Source organism: Platalea leucorodia (genome assembly GCF_965183815.1).
Source record: "Platalea leucorodia genome assembly, chromosome: 13".
Lineage (NCBI taxonomy): Eukaryota > Metazoa > Chordata > Aves > Pelecaniformes > Threskiornithidae > Platalea > Platalea leucorodia.
The window spans coordinates 1,604,176-1,623,082 of NC_138835.1; the positions used below are offsets into that span (position 1 = coordinate 1,604,176).

General features: G+C 55.5%; 1 protein-coding gene across 2 annotated transcripts; it reads right to left on the reverse strand.

Annotated features, from left to right (window-relative positions):
• Window positions 1-210: 210 nt before the first annotated feature.
• On the reverse strand, window positions 211-18,441 carry PKIG (cAMP-dependent protein kinase inhibitor gamma). Of its 2 annotated transcripts, XM_082326338.1 has the most exons (4): window positions 18,222-18,441; window positions 12,226-12,293; window positions 2,149-2,324; window positions 211-1,044 (listed from the first exon to the last, which is right to left on the reverse strand). In XM_082326338.1, exons 3-4 carry the CDS (start codon window positions 2,297-2,299, stop codon window positions 965-967), a joined length of 231 nt encoding a protein of 76 aa, XP_082182464.1. In that variant the 5' UTR covers window positions 2,300-2,324; window positions 12,226-12,293; window positions 18,222-18,441; the 3' UTR covers window positions 211-964. The 2 variants fall into 2 exon arrangements, with proteins under 2 accessions (XP_082182464.1, XP_082182465.1); XM_082326339.1 differs by lacking the exon at window positions 12,226-12,293.
• Between the last annotated feature and the right edge of the window lie 466 nt (window positions 18,442-18,907).

Genomic DNA, 18,907 nt, shown 5'->3' on the forward strand with positions numbered 1-18,907 from the left:
TGTCAGACATCTCCCTGTTAGGGGAAGCTGCTGTAACCACCCTGCAGCTCAACCAGCTACAAGGCAAAACAGAGGAAGAAGAAACATCCAGGCAGAAAAAAACCACCTCCAGTACTTGAAGGCTGTGTTATTTATTCCAACAGCTTATATAGTTTTATCAAACCATCTTTAACACAAAACATGTCTCCTAAAAGAGAGAATGGTGTGAGATCCTACCAGAGATCATCTCAACTAACAGCTTGCAAAGTTAAGCCTGAATTTCAACAGTCAAACCAGCAAAATGTTTCTCCCCTCCCCTTAACAATATCTTAAAATGCTAAAACCCGAAGAAAAAGATGCCTGTGGCTGGTGCTGCTGGGTCTGTAGGCGGAGCTCGTCCGTACGGAGCTGTGCTTTGGTCCTTTCCTGATGCTAAGCGGCAGCAGCGCAGGTGAGTGGTGCTCGACACGAAGGCAGCGGGACGGCCGGGTCCCTTCCCCTGCCCACCCGGACCAGGGGCCGCATGGACGGTCCAGGGGCCAGGCCAGGTCTAAGATGCAGATGAGGGTGAGGCTTAGAAAAACCAATCGTCTAAATTTCTAATCTATGGAAACAGAATAAATAATAGTCTAAATTTGCAAAGGAGGAAGGTACCTTGGACAGGAAAGTCTGATGTGTCTATTATTACTGAAATTGTTTTTTCCCCTAGGGGAAAATTGCAGCTAAGGCATCTTGAGAATGGCTCATATCACTACAGCCACGGCAGCGTTGCTCTAAATCGTTAGGGATGGGAGCAGAAGTCTTTTGGAGGTGCCAGTCCTTGCACAGCATCTTGTGGCTCTCTAAACAAAAATGGTCGCAGCAGAGGCATTTGACAGACAACTTGCTGTTCCAGGTTAGTTTTCGTCCGCAGATTCAATAGCAAATTCTTGTGTAATGGTCACACCAAGGCCCTCCTCCTGCCCATCCCACCCCCTGTACACTGTCATGGCGAGGGGCTGTTTTCTTGCCCCTTTGGTCTTGCTCCAGGGTCGTTCTCAGAAGAAGTGGCATCTCTTTGGCTTTCTGCAGAGGGGAGGATCAGGAAGAAAGCACGGTTATGCTCTGCTGAGGACACAAGTGATCAGTAATTACTATTGCTGATTTTATTCAGAGTGCCACCTGAAGATTTATCGCTACCCTCCTGCGGCCAGATACTTGGCTTAAGAGTATTGGGTTCTCCCTTCACGTTCCTGGAGTACAAACGCTTTGCAACACAGCTGGTGATGCTGGGAGGGAGCCCCGGGGCTGGGATGTGCTCTCCTCGTCTCACCTGCACGAGCTCCAGGAACGGCTGCCCCAGCCCGGCACCCACCGGAGGCGCAGAAGAGCTCCAAGTTGTGCTTGTTATGGACACGCGCTGGTATGGACGTGTTGGGGTAACGTGCTTTAAAGTATTTTTTGTAGTTACAGATCATAGGTTGGAGGAGTAAAAGAGAAAGGGCGAAAAATGAGTTTATCCCCTGCGATAGTGCTGTATGATTTGTGGCTTATTAGTGAGATCAGACCGGCTGGTGTGCTTGGGCTCGAACGGGGGATTTATGCTGGTTGTAGCTGGCTGGTTGGCATGTGTTGAGCAGGGTGATACTGCTGCCGTGCTTGGGCTACGGGGGAAGATTTGGAGATAGCTGGTATGTTTAGAATTATTTCTGTTGTTATTTAAAATACCATGGAACTATTTGAAGGCTGATTTAAAAAAAAACCAAACAAACCAAGAAAGAAAAAGCAAACCACAGCCCATCCCACACTTGATTTTTATAAAGCCTAAGATATATCTGATGTGTAGTTTGCCCCGGGAAGGCTGTTGGTCAGTCCGGGTCCTGCCTGAGCACCAGTGCTTCTGCAAACCAGCCGAGCAAAGGGCCTTGGCTGGAGCGTGCAGGGCTCCTGTGCCGGGAACGCCGCGACCACCCTGTTGGTTGCCAGAGCCCCTCGGCCCGGGGAGTCTCCCGCTGGCTGAGCGCCCACCGAGCAGGAAGGCACTGACCGCAGCGCGGAGTGGGACGTTCCTCCTGAGCATCTGTGTGATGCTCCCAGAGACAGCACTGCTTAGCTGCACTGCCATCTGGGGCCTTGCCCTTCCAGCCTGGCTGCCAGGAGCTGGGCTTACTGGTGTCTGCAGCAGCTCACCTGCTCCTTCAACGGCGAGGTCACCTAGGTCCTCGGTCAGCTTGCGCATGCTGATGGTGGTTGCATCTCGTTGGATGTCGTGGACAGCATTCCTCCGACCAGCCCGATCGCAGGAAATAAAGTCGGTGTACGTGCTGGACTCTACCTCCATTGCATCTCTATATGCCTGCAAAGCGCTGCGGAGAAAACACAGCTGTGAGGTCAAGGATGCTCGGCAAGCTTCGAGTCATGGCTGCCTCCAGGTTAGGTTACTCCGTGGAGTGAAATTACAGCATGAAAAAATAGTCCCTGTAACTCTGCTCCGGTTCCTCTAATGGGAGCTACTGCAATCTCGGATATCAACCCCGTCACGTGGGGTAGCGTGCTGGGTGACCCGCGGTGCTGGGTGACCCGTGACCCGTGGTGCTGCGTGACCCGTGGTGCTGGGTGACCCGCGGTGCTGGGTGACCCGTGGTGCTGGGTGACCCGCGGTGCCGGGTGACCCACCGTGTTGGGTGACCCACTGTGTTGGGTGACCCATCGTGTTGGGTGACCCATGGTGCTGGGTGACCCACCGTGCCGGGTGACCCACCGTGTTGGGTGACCCACTGTGTTGGGTGACCCACCGTGTTGGGTGACCCACCATGCCAGGTGACCCATGGTGCCGGGTAACCCGCCGTGCTGGGTGACCCACTGTGCTGGGTGACCCACGGTGCCGGGTGACCTGTGGTGCTGGGTGACCCGCCGTGCCGGGTGACCCGCTGTGCCAGCTGAGGGCAGGGAGGCAGGAGGGCTCCGTCCCGGCTGCCTTACCGGCCCTTGTTCTGTCTTCCCACTGCAAAGCAAGGCAGAGAAGGCGTTTGCCTCTCCTTTTGAGTTTCTGGCCTTCTCCTTTAGGAGACGCAAGGTCTCTTGCAGCAGCTTTTTCCTACAGAAAAAGCATTACACAGAAACCCCTCCTTCCTCCTCAAAATGCCGCGGGAGCTTTGAACAGAGGCCAAATTTGGCTCGCTGCATGGGGGGATGGGGTGCTGATCCAACCTGAATTTGTAATGGGAAATGATCACGGCCCCGACAGATACCTGCTGGAAAGCTCGGGGAGCAGGGGGGTATTTTATAGGTACGGGGCTTTGGATCAGCACTGGCCTCCACTGGTTGTTGGATGTCACTGAAAAAGTGTTGGGCTCGACTGCTTTGAGATAAACACTTTAACATGTGAAAACCAGCCCTTCTGTGAGATGTTTGGATCCCTTCACTCCAGGCTTGTGCCTGTGCCAAGTGCAGAGCACGAAGAAAGGCTCGGCGCGGCCACTCGTCACCCGCAAGCGCCGCTGCGAGCCAGCTTTTATTTCAGCCTGATGAGTCCTTAAGTTGTTGGTTTTTCATTTTAGCTGACGGTTTAACTTGCCAGCGTTTGTACAGCACGCGGAGTCCCGGGACCTCAGCAGCCCGGGGAATGCGTCGCAGGCTCCCGGGCGCAGAGCTAGCGAGCGCACGCTGCCTCTGCACGGGAAACCTGCTGCTCTTGGCTCCCGCTCCTGTTCAGTCAGCTTGGCACTCAGGTTGTTTTTCTGCATGGAAATTAGAGATTAATAGTTGTCTTATCTCCAGTCTTGCCCACTAAAAAATGCCTTTAGCCCTGCTGATGTTGTCAATACTTGGAGAAGGTCCTGATTAGAAACGCTCATATGTAATCAAAAAAAAAATTCGGTTTCTTGTCATTCACTTGCTTTTGTGTCTTAATGTCCCACTGAGAAATTTGCTTAGCTCCCGGACAAATCCTGCTTAATATTGATCTTCCTACAAGGACCACCAGCCTGGGCAGGAATCGCACTCCTCGCTCTGTAATCCCTGACGTTATGGCAGGAGAAAGAAGATGCTGACAAAGATGCAATAGCCAGGATAAAAAAGGTGAAATCCCCCCCCTCCTGAGACCGCGCAGGGTGCAGGAGCCTCACCCCTTCATAAACCCAGTACGTTTCGGTAGCCCCAGGGCCTCCCCTCGTGGTGCTGTGCCAGCTCAGGGCGCTGGCACCGGCTCACTGGGACGTGAGCTTGGCCCACCCTGACCTCCCGGGAGAACCTGCTCCTCCAAATCCAGCAAATCCTTGCAAACACCTGCCTCCTCCCAGGGCCCGGCATCCACCTAGGCTCTGCTAAACGAGCCCTGGGAAAAGCTGCATCCTTTGCCCCAGGAAGAGATCTCGGTTGTTGTTTTTCCTCATCTTCCCTCCTTCCTTTCCAGGCTTGCCCTTCCCGGGAAGAGGCGCCCGCTCTGGATGCAGCAGGCTGGCTGGTCTCGGTGAGCAAAGCGCCTTTTCCCCGGACAGGACGAGCATCCATCATTCCCAGACAAGTCCTGGCAGCTCATCGGAGCCCAGAGGCTGCTGCCCTTCTGTAGCTGCCGGAGAGATGTCACCCGGGCTTGGGAGGCTTCCCTGAGAGCGGTCCACACAAGCCTGGGTCCATCTCCACACCAGTGAGGCCAGTTCAGAGCTGATACGCTCCGGAGTCGTCCTGCCCTTGCACCAGCGGCTGGACCACCTGGTTCAGAGGATGGACTCCACAAACTGGGAGCAGGAGCCGCCCAGCCCCTGGGATGCAGCACTTTCCCAGTGTCCCTTGATGTAGGTGTGCTCAGCTGCGGCAGCGCAGTGCCAAGGGACCAAATGCCCCATCACAGGGGAAAAGGATGGGATCTTGATTGAGAACAGGGGAAGGAAGCAAGCGTGCAGAAGCAGGTCCTGCTCGGAGCAGGGCTGGGTCCCGGCCCAGCGGCCGGGAGATGGCGTGTGTGATTTATTTATTTTCCCTGGCTGGGAGGGTTCCTGCCTTTGGCTTTCCATGCAAAGAGCTGGAGAGGGGCAGATTTATGAGCAAAGCTTTCACATTTCTGCAGTTCCTTCAGGATTTTCAAGGCGGGCGGCTCTCAAAAGCCTTGCAGGCAGATCCCTCCCCGCTGGCAGAGATGCTCCAGCCTCTGCCTCCGGGAAGCTGTTGGACCGAGGAGGTGATGGGAGCGGTCGCCTCAAGTTTTGATAGAAAAACCTCATTTTTCAAAGAGCATTTCCACATTTCCAGGCAGGTGCAAAACAGTTCAGTGGGTTTTTAGTCAGTGGAAACATCTTTTAACATCTGCCAGGGACAAGAAAGGAACCACCTTCCCTCTTGCCCACATAGTTCAACCTGAAACTGCGTCACCGTGGGCAGTCGCTTAGCGGTGGCAGGGGGGTGCAAAGGGGGTGCATCCCCCGCCGGCTCCCCGCCTTCGGGTTTTCATACTCCCGTGGGCCGGCGGGAGGGAAGGATGGGCCAGCTCTCGCCAGGCGTTGCAGGGATAAGCCCGCAACTCACAAACACACTGCGCAAGGGTTTCCAGGGTGCTTCAAAGAGATGATTCAACTTGTCCCCAGAGGGTCATTTCCTGCCTCCCTCTCCTCCTTGCTGCTGACGGTAACAGAAACGGTCCCTGCGCCCTCGCCGCGGCTTGCCAGCCCGCGGGGACCGGACAGGGGATGCGTGGCAGGGTGACAAAGGCATAGGCAGGGGGCTGGGACCCGTCGCACACTCCTCGCCAGCTTTCTGTGCTGCTTGGAGAGAGGCTGTGTCCCCTCCAGCGTGGGGACGCGGTGCTGCCCGTCCCAGGGCAGCTGGCCACAAGTGCGAAAGCCCTTCACAAGCTGCCACAGACACCGGCCGCATCCCCGGAGCTGCTGTGCCCTCCTGAAATAACCTGCCTCTGCCAAACCTGCTGTTTGGCCTGGATTTATTTTTCCATAGCGTCTTGTGAAGACTAAAAAATCTGGATCTGTAATAGTCTTGGCTTTGCTGGTGTGGACTTGGCTTCCGGAGCTGGTGTTGCTGTCGGACTGCGGCTGGGCTCGCTGGCATTTTCCAGGGAAGTCACCCAGCAGCTGACGGAGCAGCTGGCTCTGCGCTGGGGGCTGCAGCTAAACCAGCCCTACGCACACAGGGGCTGAATTTTACCCATTTAGAAGGTGGATGCTAAGAAATCAAAGGGTTAAATGTTTCTTCTGCCTTTTGGTAGAAGAAACCAGGGCATTTCTTTTGGGCCAGCTCAATGCTCCTCTTGGTCCCACTGACACCAGCAGCCAATTCCCATTTCCCGCCTCGCCTGCTTCTCCCCAGCGCGGATCCCAGGGGCTACGCGCAAACGGTTACTGCAAATAACAAAAGAGCGGCGGACAAATGACCTGGAAATGTCACGGGCAGGTTAAACTCAACACAGGGCCGCGCGCCTGCGGAGCAGGCACAAGCCCTGTGACCCGAGCCAGCGGCCGGGGTCTAACGCCGAGGGGATCGGATGGGTGTTGCAGTCACACCCAGCGCCGGACTCCAGTTTCAAGGAAACCCTTCGCACGATATTGCATCTGTCCCTTGTCTAGGTTAAACTGTAAGCTTTTTATGGCTAGGAAGGGCTATTTTTGGACTCTGCACTGATGCTGGCTATCAGCAGGCTGTGCTGAATTCAGCCTGCTTCCCCTCCGCTGCCTGCTTTCCTCCTTTCTGCTCTGCTTCTCTTACCTCTTGCTTTCCTCAGTATTTTCCTCTCCACCTAACCCGTCTTTGCAGCGAGTGCAAAGGGTCTCTAGGTCTGAGAAAGTCCCGTTCGTCTCTGCATGGCGTCCGTGGCACTTTTGGGCATAAGGCGGCTTAGCCCCCTGCTTAGACATCCTTCCCCCTTGGGGCAGCCAGCACAGCACAGCTGGGCCGCTGTAAGGAAGGCGGTTCAAAGGTTAAACACAGCAATGGATTTCCCTGCTTGAGTAAGCCTGAATCATCGCCTGATCCCACCCTGCTTTCCTTCAGAGTCCTCCCTGTTCCTCGGGGACAAGCAGGACCAGTTGCTCAGCCCGCCCTGCTGTCCCCAGGGACGCCCAAGGCGGGGAGCCCTGGGCAGAGGCAGCCCCGAGGGCCGGGACCGGGACGCCGAGGTGCCCGGGGGCAGGAGCCCCAGCAGACTCACGTCCCGGGGTGCTGCTGCCTGGCCGTGGCCCCGCGCCGGCCCGTTGCCAGTGGCAGTTGGGACCAACAGCTGCGGGTTCTGGTTGGAGATGGCTCCCTGGTCCCACAGCCCGGCCGGGGACGTGCTCTCCCACCTGCTTGGGGTCACACCAGAGGATCTAACGCTCTCTTTTGGCCCCCAAACTTCTGGAGTCATAAAGCCACAAAGCCAAACTAAACTTTGCTGTGTTTCTGGGGTGAAATTTCAAAGTTCTGCTGGGAAACAGGGATGCAACCCCTTCCTCTGCTCATGCACCGCATCCCTTCATTGCCAACCTGCAGGGACCAGGGCATGAAGTTCATACGGTCGTCTTCGAGCTCTCCGCGTCGTGCAGTGCCCCTTGCCCTTTCATTCCAGGGTACAGTGACTATTATTAGGCCTCTCCTGCTGGGGCTGGATCCATAACAACAGCAAAACATGCTCAACAGCCCTGCTGGGCTTTTAAAATATTTACAGTGTAAGATGGTTTACTGCGGAGGGGGGCCTGGTAGAGCACAGAGGCGGGAGCACCGGGATTTCTGTGCTCCCTGCGGGGCTGCTCTGAGGTTTCCTGCTGGGAGAGTCGCATCCAGCGAGGAGGGAAAAAAATCCCGTAGGGCTGAAGCCAGCACTTGAGGTCAGGGGGCTTCCACCAACTGTCTGACAACTTCCAGCTGGAATTTCAGCAAATTTTCCACTGGCTCTTGTCTGGGAACATGCGCGAGGGGTTGCACATCAAAGAAGGAGGGCTCTGTAATGGTGTTATCGGGGTTAGAGAGTATTTTTAGACCTGTGCTCGTGCCTTGAAGGCCTCGCTATCGCTCATGACTCCATGCACTAGAGCTTAGATCCGCGGCCACAAGCCGAGCAGAAGCTGCAGATGTCCTGTCGGGAGCCTGGGCTGGCAGCGGCTACATACACAAGTGTTGGTAAGGCTGGTGACAGGGTCTGTGCCAGGCACGGAGCTCCCCTGCTTTCCTGCTGGGTCTATGGTCTCCAAAATATGGTGGTTGAGGGTCTTACTGGCCAGAACTGATGTGCTCCAAACTGCTGAGTCCCGAGTTTCCCGGCTGGGTGAGAAAACAGGCAGGACCACGGCGGCAGCCTGATCTCCTACCAGGGCACGTGTGTCCATCTCATGTGCAGAGCAGCTTCTTTCCAGGTGGGAATAGCGTGGAAAAGCCGCATCACGCTTTGGCGGTGAAGAGATGTCGAGGTTGGGCATGGCATACTGCTATTTTTGGAAGATTTTGCTGTGGGATTCCTTGTAATAACTCTGCACCCTCTGGCTCTTACGCTAAATACAATGAATTCAGCCAGCATAGACATCACAGCTTCTCCAGCCGCTGCAGTGGTTTTGCAGAGCTTTTAGGGTTCTGTAGGACTTTTAGTGGAAAATTATAATTCATATAGGAGGAGAGCAGACACAGCGGGGGCACTGAGGCTCGGTGCTCATAAAAAATCCCGTCTTTTGCTTTGCCCTTGTTTTACAGTACAGATGACAATGCCTGTAGAACTGGTAACTAATTACTTAGCCTCAGATTTCAGATTAGGCTTAAACCAACTCCTCTACGACTTCACAAACCTTGCATTTAGCTCTACCAAGCTCCCCAAACTCCCTCCTGGCCTTCAGCACGTCCCCAGGGACCCCCACTGCGGTCTCTGCTGTCCCCAGGCACCTCCTGCTGCCCCACAGCCCCCCGGCCACTGCCCAGCTCCCAGCTGACATAAGAGATGCTCCAGCTGGATTTCGAAATCACGGCCGACCCTTGGCATCGGGGTAGGGTGAGTCCTTATGTGCGCTGCTGCGGTCCCCAGGGGAGAGGGGAAGGCTTGGGGGGAGAGGGGGAGGCGGGAGGGCATTGCTCAGCCCCACCAGCATCTCCTTAGCATCAGGACGCGTGGGCGATGGTGGGAAGGAGCCACCTGTCCATCCATCCGTCCATCTGTCAGGAGGGCAGCCACTGGCGCTGGCAGCCTGCATCGCCGTGCCAGGAGCGGGTGGCACCCCTCTGCCAGTCCCCGCGGGGCATGGGTGCTGAGCATCTGCTCCAAAAGCCCTCCGCCCCGGGAGGATCACGGTTTGCCTTAGCAGCCGAGGTTTGATGGAGCTCTCTGCTCCTCCCTCCCCTCAGCACCAAGCCTCGGCTGCAGCTTAAGCCTCTTCTGCAGCTTCTCGCTAAGTTGATTAATGGAAATAATTGGTCTCTTCGTGCATCTGGAGACAGTTGCCGTGACAGCAGTTGTATTTCTGTTTTGTTCCCAGGTCGAGCTTGTTTTTCACATCCCACAGCTTCAAAGTGCTAATAAATCAGGGCACTCCGGTCCCCCTCCCCGCCTCCGAAAGGCGCACGTCCCTCCGAGGGCCGGGGTGGCAGAGCTGGATGAGGCACGCTTGGCCCCGCCAGCCCTAGGACACGGCAGGCCGGCACCTTTCTCCCCCCATTTTTCACCCCCTCAAGCCAGGCTCGCAGCGGGCAGACACGGCTCTCTGACTTCTGCACAGCAAAGAGCAGCGAGCCAAAGCCCTCGCGTTCACCCAGCACAGCCATGAGCACCCCTCGCCTTGTGAGCCAGCACCCATGGGTCCCTCTGGCCCCTGCAGAGACCCTGTAAGGAGTATGAGGGTACGAGTCCCTTCTCTGTTATTTTTATTTTCTCCCGACTTCTTATTTAGCTGCCTTTATATGTCAACATATTTTCACATGAACAAAACCAGTGACTGTGTGGAAGGTCTGCTAATGCCTGAACTTGCAAAACAGACAAACCACAGACCAGTCACTCTAAACCCTTCAGCTGCAAAAGCCCCACAGTTGCTGTTGCAGGCATTTCCCAGGAAGGCTCGTGTACTGTCCCTGCCTGTGATGTGCAGACACCCCATCGCGCCTGGGCCATGGGGTGGATTCCTTTGCAATGGGGATCCCCTTCAGACTGAGGTTCCCTCTCTTCCCCCATATCATTCAGGGAGAAAAGTCCCTGCTGGATTTCACCTCAAAGCCTGGAAACTCCCCAGGAGTCCCACAGCGTTTCCGATCACACCAAGGCACTGACCTCGGAGCGAACATCACCTACTCAAACCCTGCTTGAATCCCTGGCCCAGGGATGCTCACCCCCAGCACAACCTCCCCAACACCTTGCAGGCTTCCCTGGGCAAGGAAAAGTCAAATAAGTGCAGACGAGATGCAGCTGGGGCTATGTTCTAGCACAGCTGCCCTTGTCATGTATAAAAGGAGGGGAAGCCACAGCAGGTCTTGATGGGATAGCTCTGGTTCTGGATGGAGGAAGACCTTTCTGCAAGGACAGAGGTAAGCGAGGATGGGTCTTTATTTTTATGGCTAGCAGAAAAAAGAGAAATTTTGTCTAGCTTTTCTTTGCGATCTGAGGCGTTGAGCTCTGCTGCTGTGCGAAAGCAGGGCTCGCGTGGCTGGGAAGGAGAGCTGAGCTTGGAAGAGGAGTTGTGCAGGTGCTAAGGATGAGGTTTTGGCTGCTCCAGTTGAGGAGGCTCTGCTTAGCACAGGGTGCGTGAAGCTGAGAGCCACCTGCCTTGGCTCTTCCTCGTTCAGGCTTGCACAATCCCATAGGAACTCACATCCAGCATCCAAAGAGTCCTGACTCGGGGTGGTGTAAGGGGCTGAGCGAGAAACCGTGAAACCTCCTGAGGTGCGAGAGCCCTGGCAGCTCCCAGCGGTGCCTAAAAATAGCCAGGGTAACTCTTAAGAGTGTCACTGTGGAATGAGGCTGATTAGCAAAGCCAGGCTTAGCTCTGCTCCCTGCAGAGCCACCAGCGGGACTCCCAGCCCAGGGCAGGCGCAGTGCTCGCCTGGCAAGATGGGGGCAGGGGCAAGGTCTGTCTTTGGGGGCTGTGCGAAGGATCAGGTGGCTGGGATGGTGGTACTGGCGCTTTATGTACAATAGAAATGGGAAGTGTAGGAGTTATAAATAGGCTGGCGGTGAGAGGTGGCTGAGCTAAGCCCTTTCGGGTGGCCCCGTGCTTCTGTTACCCGCTGACACGAGCCCTTTGGCTGTGCCACCCCGCTGGGAGCCCTCAGCAGAGAAAGCGCTGCTGGCCTGCACACCCCTTCTCCGAGTATTTCTGTGGTGGATGGAGAATTTTTGTACATCTTTGTCAGGTGATGGCAGCTTCTGATGCTTTCTGCAGGCAGGGTAAATCTGCCTGCGTAAGTCGCCAGGGAGATGACACCTAGGCGCGGGTTGAAGCGGTGCTCAAGACGCGCCTGTAGCATTGCACCAGGGATGCTCGGTGAGCGCTGCAAGTTACAGAAAAGGGAAAGCTTCTAATGAAATAAGTTGCCAACTGTTTTATGGTCCACTGGAATGCAGCCTGGGTGTAGAAGGACACGGGGTGTCTCCAGCATACGTGGGAAAGATGCTGGGTACAAGAGACGAGGGGCTCTGACAGACCTGCAGGAGGAGGGTCTGCGTGCACCAGAGAGACCCTCTATCGTCAGATCCGCAAACAGCGCGGCGGTGGCGGCTCCGTGTAAGGGAAAGCCCAGCGCAGGAACAAGAGAAAGCAGCAAGGTGATCTGAGGACCGAGGAGATGCTCTGAGCGCAGGGGCCATGGGAGCAAAACCACGGAAAGGCCTGTCTGAGCTGGCGGATCTGCCATTTGCGCAAGCACCACGAAAGGTCAAGCCTTGGGGCTTCCCTGGATCTTGCTGGGCTGACTGTACGTGCAGAGCAAAACTTGCTTACGTGGTGAGGGACGGGCAAATGATATTCCCGTGCAAAGCGGGGAGCCTGTGGGCAGGACTCGCACCCAACGTCCCCGTGGCTGGCGGGGCAGAGGCGGTGCAGCACGGCTCGCCCTGGGGGCTGCCCGTAGGGTCAGCGCTGGAACACGGCTTGGCACAGGCACATGGCTGCCAAGTGTGGAAAACACAGCAGGAAAGTCATCGCGGCAGAATTGTTGATATTTTTTTTCCTCTTAGCAGCTTTCTAGCAACTGGTAATTCAGAATGCAGAGGGAGATCAAATGACTCTATGAAACGGGAAGGAAAAACCCCATTCCTGTTTATGTCATATCTCCCTGCGAATAAAAATTATATCAGTCCATAGCGTGAATCCCTACCTGACTTAATTGACTTTCCTTCTGGACATGACTTCAAACAAGCTTCACAGGCAGCAGGGCAGCAGCTTCTGGGGAAGGAAAAGAAAATAAATGTAAGAAAATGTTATTTGTGCTTTTGTGGGGAAGCAAAAAGCTCAGCTGCTGTTCCCACTGTCTGTGACCAGGACAGCCAAGGGGCCGCGGGGCTCCGCTCAGCTGGAGCCCGGCTCGGCGAGCGCGGGGACGCCAAGCCAAGGGCTGCGGGGCGGCGGTGTTCGTTTGGCACCTTCTCGGGAGGCTTTGTGCCAACAGAGATTTGGCCCTTTGTGCCTAAAAGGGCAAGGAAAGTCCAGCCGGGGGCCTGGCTTCGCAGAGAAGTTCACTTCGGTTTTGCTTCTCCTTTTGTGAACCTCACGTGAGCGTGCTGGGGAGAAGCGGAGCAGCACGCAGCCCCCGACCTGCGCCGCGGGGGGACCCGGCGGCTGCCTCCAGGGTATAAATGAATATTGGTTTGCAGCTCCGCCGCCCTTGAAAGAAGTGAAACTCCCATGTCAGCCTCTCCGAGGCAAAAGGGGGAAGTTTGATCTGGTACTTTCAGCCGCCTTGCTTGGTCCGTTTGCTGCTCCTTGGGTTTCTTTGCTGTTTGTGCACAGCTGTGCCTTGTCCCGCTGTCCCCAAGCCCTGCTCAAAGACATTTCCTCTGTGGCCTTAACATCTGGGGGTGCGTTGCAATCCCCTGGCCTGCAGAGCCCAGCCAACAAGGCACTTGCTTATTTTAGCAGCTGTTTCAGCTTTCAGCCTTTTTGGAACAGCATGGATTGTTTTTTTCACTTTGTCCCAGGGACAAATATTAGCCAAACGGGAAGGAAGAGATGAACCATTTAACCGTAAAAGCAGTAGCTCATCCAGCAATTCATCTGTCTGGCCCACCTGGGTTGAGTACCACTCCAACTGGAACTATTCCCCATCATTTTCCAAGCTGGGACAGATCTGCAGCCTTTCTCTTTATTTTTATGACCCACTTTTAAAACTCCCTAGTTGCTGGAGCCGGCTACTTGCTGGTTCTGGCCCTGCTTCAAGGACAGGGCACTTGCTGCTTCTGTGTGTCAGTTTGCCCATCTGTTAAATGGAGCTATTAATACTCGCTCCCCTCGCTAGATGCTTGAAATATTTGTAAAGCATTTTCAGATGTGCAGATGACAGGCTTACAGAAGTGGAAAATACTAATTATGATCATGACAGTAGCCAAACAAAGACACGGGGATTTAACAATACACTTTTGTTAGTGTTTACCCCCTTTACAGTGAAGTGCTTACTGGAAACACTGGAACGGAAAAGAAACAGTATTCCCACAACTCTGGGAATATGGGTTGCCCTTTTGGGGCACCAAGAAGGCAAACAAAAGCAGGAAGGAAGAAAGCCAGCTTTGGAAATCCACGACTTTTTATTTTTGCCCCTTTGCCTTCCTGCCTCGCTCTGGCTCGTGTGCTACGCAGCCCAAACAGTTAAACCTCCAGCGCTTCAGATGTGTTGCAAAATATCTCAAAATACATGGCCCTCCGCCAAGAGAGGCTTAAAGCAAATTGGAGCAATGATGCTCTGAAGTAGAAGTTATCACTGAGCAGCCCTGTTCCTGATGGGATGTGGGGGGGAACCCCCATTTTGTCTCAAAAAAAGCTGATTTTGGAGAAAGAAACTCTTTAGCAACTGGTATTGGCTTTGCAGCCCTGGCTCTGGCTAGATATTTCTCCCCACAGCCCTCGTTTGGGGATCTGGAGTCTGCAAATCTGAAGCTGGGCCCCTTGTTTCACCCCCAAAAGCTCGTCCTGCGCTGGCTCGTCCAGTCCCGCCGCTGGCGGGGCGATGGGCAGAGCTCTGAAGGCCGCCCCGCGCAAGGGCCAGGCAACAGCGCGCCCGGGGAGCCCGGGGGCTTGCGGGTGGTGAGGCGGATTAGTCCATGCAGCGTGACCAAGGATGGGCTAAAGGAACTTGTTAAAGAGCGTTCTGCATTGCCTAATCTAGTCTTATCAAGGTACCCCGGATTATTTTGGGACCCCTGTGGAAACGTTCAGCGGGTAGCTAAACATCCACACCCCACCAGGAATGAACGACAAGGGCACCAGCACGATGCACGCGTTTGGGGTTCAGATTCCCTCCACGTTTATCAGCTGTTACCTAACAGGAACAAGCACACGAAACAAACTCGGTGCTCTCAGCATTCCTTCAAAACTAATATATGTTCCAAACAAACCCACATGGCTTTTTGGCAGAATTCAGCATTATTCTACACAACGGCTGTTCTGGTGCTGCTTTTGATCCAGAGAGGAAATCCTTTCTGCTCTCAAGCAAGGCGATGGCAGCAGAGAGAAGCTCGTTCTCCTGACTCCTGGGCAGACAACGGGCTGTAGGCATCGCCGATGAGCTCGGGAGCCCGCTCCTCCCGGAGCAGACGGAGGGACTCCCGGTGAGTGGCCTGGCCCCAGCAGCAGCTGGCATCCTTGGCGTCAGGGGTGCAAGGAGAGCTGTCGTTGTAGTGGAATGTTTTTAATCGGTTACTAATTACCCTGAACCAGGAGGTTTTAGCATCCTTAAAAATCAATATCCTCTTAATCATACCCAGGATTGTTTTGTTACTGAGATAACTACCTGGTATCTATTCGAACGCCTCCTGAGTTCCTTGTTCAGTGATGTCTCGTGGCCATGAGCACCACAGATTAATTACACTTTGTGGAAACAGTAATTCCCGTAAAGCTGACGATGCTCTGACGAGGATATGTTTGGCTTATTACATCATTGCAAATATCAACAAACATTGGCATTTCGGTGCTCGCCGGGGAGTTCTCAAGACAGCAGCTTGCGACCAGCAACGTGCCTACACGAAAGCCAGCATGGAGGAGCCCTGCAAGGAGCACCGGGCCTCGCCGGGGCTGCGCTGGGAGGGAAGCGTTTGGGAACTCGCCATGCAAACCAGAGATGGGTGGTGTAAAGTACCTATCCCCGCAGGCTGGAGAGGAGCGAGAGTTTTGAAACGGGGGAATAGGTGGTTCATAGTCCAACTGCTGCTCTTCCTGCTCACGCTCCAGGTGCCAGCTCAGTCCTGGAGCGATGTCTCAACCTCTCCAACCGCCGTCGTGAGGAGCTGGCGTCAAAGTCCACCCAACAGCTGAACCTTCTCTTCTCACTGGCTTGTGCTGGCAAGCCTTGGGAGCAGCTCCCTTCATGACTTGGCTTTTTCTAGTCATGGGCTAGAGACAACCAGAAGCACGTGAGCTTCTAGTGAGCGTGCGGCACTGGTGAGGCCTCCCCTCGAATGCTGTGCTCAGCGCTGGGCCCCGCACCCCAAGGCGGCCATGGAGGGGCTGGAGCGTGGCCAGAGCAGGGCAGCGAGGCTGGGGCAGGGGCTGGAGCACAAGGCTGGGGAGGAGCGGCTGGGGGAGCTGGGGGGGCTCAGCCTGGAGAAGAGGAGGCTGAGGGGAGCCCTCATCGCTCTCTGCAACGGCCTGATGGGAGGCTGGAGCCGGGGGGGTCGGTCTCTGCTCCCCAGGAACAAGCGATGGGACGAGAGGGAACGGCCTCAAGCTGCGCCAGGGCAGGGTTGGGTTGGGTATGGGGAAAAACTTCTTCCCCCAAAGGGCTGTCAGGGCCTGGCCCAGGCTGCCCAGGGCAGGGGCTGAGTCCCCATCCCTGGAGGTATTCAAAAGCCGGGGAGATGTGGTGCTTGGGGACATGGTTTAGTGGTGGCCTTGGCAGTGCTGGGTTAACGGTTGGACTTGATCTTAAAGGTCCTTTCCATCCTAAATGATTCCATGGGGTTCTTTTCCCCTCTCATCCTCTCTAAAATGGTACTGTGATGGAAAATTTGTTTTCTGGATCAGTCCACACATACAACTTTGATGCTAAGGAAACCCTTAGTAGTGTGACGATACGATTGGATCCAGGCTTTGGATGTGAAAATGGGAGAGACCAGGACAGGGTGGCACAGAAAGGCAAACAAAAAGCTGGGTCAAAGCTTCTGCTGTTCCTTATGGACTTGCAGATCCAGCCCTGATTCTGCCAGACCCGTATGAGCCCAGGAAAATCATCTGCTTTGTGTGTAGCCCATGTAAAATAGGAGGAATGCTGGTGTTTGGTGGCCCAGACAGGCCAGAGGGATTAAAGCACACCAGAATACTGCAGGAACTGGCTCTGAAATGTGGGAGATCAGCAAATGTTAGCAACCTGGAAAATGTTTTCCACCATTATTTTGGGGGACAGGGCTGTATGCCTGTGGGTATTCCTCTGAGCGGCTCGAAAGTAGATTTACTATTCTTTGGAATAAGAGGATGAAGGAAAAAAGCAGAACTCCCCATTCTCGCTCACCATGTGCCTGTGCACCTCCTCAGAATTGGCCACTGAGTACAGAAATACCGGGTGGTTGGAAGATGCATGGCTATGAACGTTCGTGGGTTTTCATCCCTTCGTGACCGAGCTGCCCACACTGGGAGCCTGTGCACGATATTTAATGGTCTCCAGTTCTTTGAGGCATCTGAGTCACTCTCTGGAAAGTGTCCCTGAAAATGATGGCATGGGGGACTCGCACATCCGCGTGGAACTGTCGGAAGGACTCGATGCCCTGTCCTGTGCGCGAGGTATATCGCGCTACCGTGTTTGTAAATGGCCATTTAACCTACATCTGCACTATAAATGAATCCAGCCATTGAGGATCTCTTCACGCATCCTTCTTTCCCAAACACCACACCTCACGAGAGCAGAAACGTGACAATTTCTCAGCTGGGTGGCCACGCACTAGCACGGTGGCCCTTTCCAGCCAGGAATCTCAGAAGGCAAGGTGTGCCCCACTGCTACCCAAGCCAGGCACCCCGGCCTCGCCGCGAGCAAAGAGCCCGGAGCCTGGGGGGCTGCGGCCATCCGAGTCTCTGCCAGCCGGCCAAGCCATCCCCGCTCCCCAAGTCTCTCACCCTTGCACGGCTGCAGCATCCCTGCTCATTCGACCCCAGCGTGTCCTCCTCCTCGTTTAAGTCGCCAGCCCAGCCACCCAGGGCATTGCTTCTGGGTTCACAGCTACACTCAGCTCTTGTTCTGCAGAACCATTTACCCCTTCCAAGCAAAGGGAAATGTTTCTCGAACACCCCTTTGGGGCCAAGGCATTACACGCATGTGAAAGCTCACCACCGCGGCTCGCTACCAGCTGCTTAGGGGAATCCAGAGAGAGGAGAAAAAGACACACAGCTCCGAGGTGGAGGAATTTGCAAAGCCTCCTGAGAATACCACCACACAGCAGTTCTTTTTTTATCCCCAAGTCTCTGCCTTTTAAAACATTTGCTTGGAAAGCTGGATGCCAGGGAGTCTCCGAGCTCGCTTCCGCCACCGCGCTCCGCAAAGCTCTCGCTGGTGCCCGCAGTTGGAAGGGGAGCCCCGGGCAGCCCGGCAGCCCTAAGGATGGATTCGCACCGCGGCCCTGCGCAGGCAGCACGCCGGGCGCCTGTCCCGCAGGCTGGCATCCGCTCCCGTGCGAGCACAGAGACACCCCGATGCGGTAAGGGATTCCCTCCGGCAAGTCGCTCAGAATAAATGGACACATGTCAGAAGCGAGGCCAGAAATCCCCATGGGGGTCACCGATCCGCGGTCCTTTGTGATTTCTAACCGCGAGCCTGCTCTCCTTGCTACCCCTTCGCAGCAAGTACAGAACTGCGTTATTTTCCAAGTGAAGCAGCAGCCACCTCCCTGCCATCAGCCTACAAACCGCTTCTCCCGACAGCAGAAAAACCGGGACGCAGCTTAGTTTTTCAGCCCACGGTCTGTGGGCAGCAAAAATCTCGCTGTTCGCAGTCGGTTAGGTAGAAGTTAACTGTGTCTCTAAACGAATCGCCCCTTCGTAGCGCGGGTCTGGCTCCCGCGCCGGGGGCTGGAGGAGGGCAGCCCCTCGCCACGCTGCCAGGCGGGACTCCTGGCCACCGGCCACCCCAGCCCGTTGCCCACCCCAGGCTCCCGTGGCAGCCTGCGCAGCCCAACTTACGGCCACCTCGGCTCCCGCTGCTTCTCGAATCCCAGGTTCCGCGGTCCCGCCGCCGAGGAAGAACTCGAGGCTGGATTACACCCTCCCGGTGCCGCTGCCCACTGTGGCGAGCGGCCAAGCCGTCCGGAGGAGCCGCAGCCAGTTTCAGACTTGCAGTTTCCTTGTACTGGGAGCTGCTAAATGAAGTTGCACTTCTGAGGACGAGGGGCGTGTTCTCCTCCCCTCCCGAGTCAGTCCCTGCCCGCTGTAATCCAATGCTCATCCCGATGATGTCAAGCAGCCACCGCTCGGCTCCTACCTTACAGTCGGCAGGAGGGATCCGTTTCCTTTTCGCGGCGATCTTTGTTTAGCTTTGCCTTGTAACCCCATCTCCCGGCAGCTGCATGTGCCCGAACATCCTTCCTTCGATGCTCGGCGCTGCGGCTGTTGCCGCAGGGCGCTTCCTCCCGCCCGCCGCTCCCCCGGGTTTCTCCGGCGCATCGCTCGGGTGCACGGCCCAGCTTCATCCCGCCGGTCATCCTCTCCATCAGGGCCTGGCCAAAGGCACCATCACACCCCGTGCAGCCTCAGCTATTTTACCAGGTGTAGCGCCTGGGGAAGTGTCTCCCAGGGAAAAAAAAAAAAGCTTTGTGGGGTTTTTTAGAGTGTCTTTTGCTCTGTGGACTCCCAGGCGGTAAAATCCAAGC

Excerpts from the sequence above, each read along its gene's own strand:
- PKIG (XM_082326339.1), bottom strand. The coding sequence starts at position 2,299 with ATGGAGGTAGAGTCCAGCACGTACACCGACTTTATTTCCTGCGATCGG. Across the intron at positions 1,045-2,148 it reads CCTCGCCGTTGAAGGAGCAG|AAAGCCAAAGAGATGCCACT; the intron begins GTGAGCTGCTGC and ends TCCCCTCTGCAG.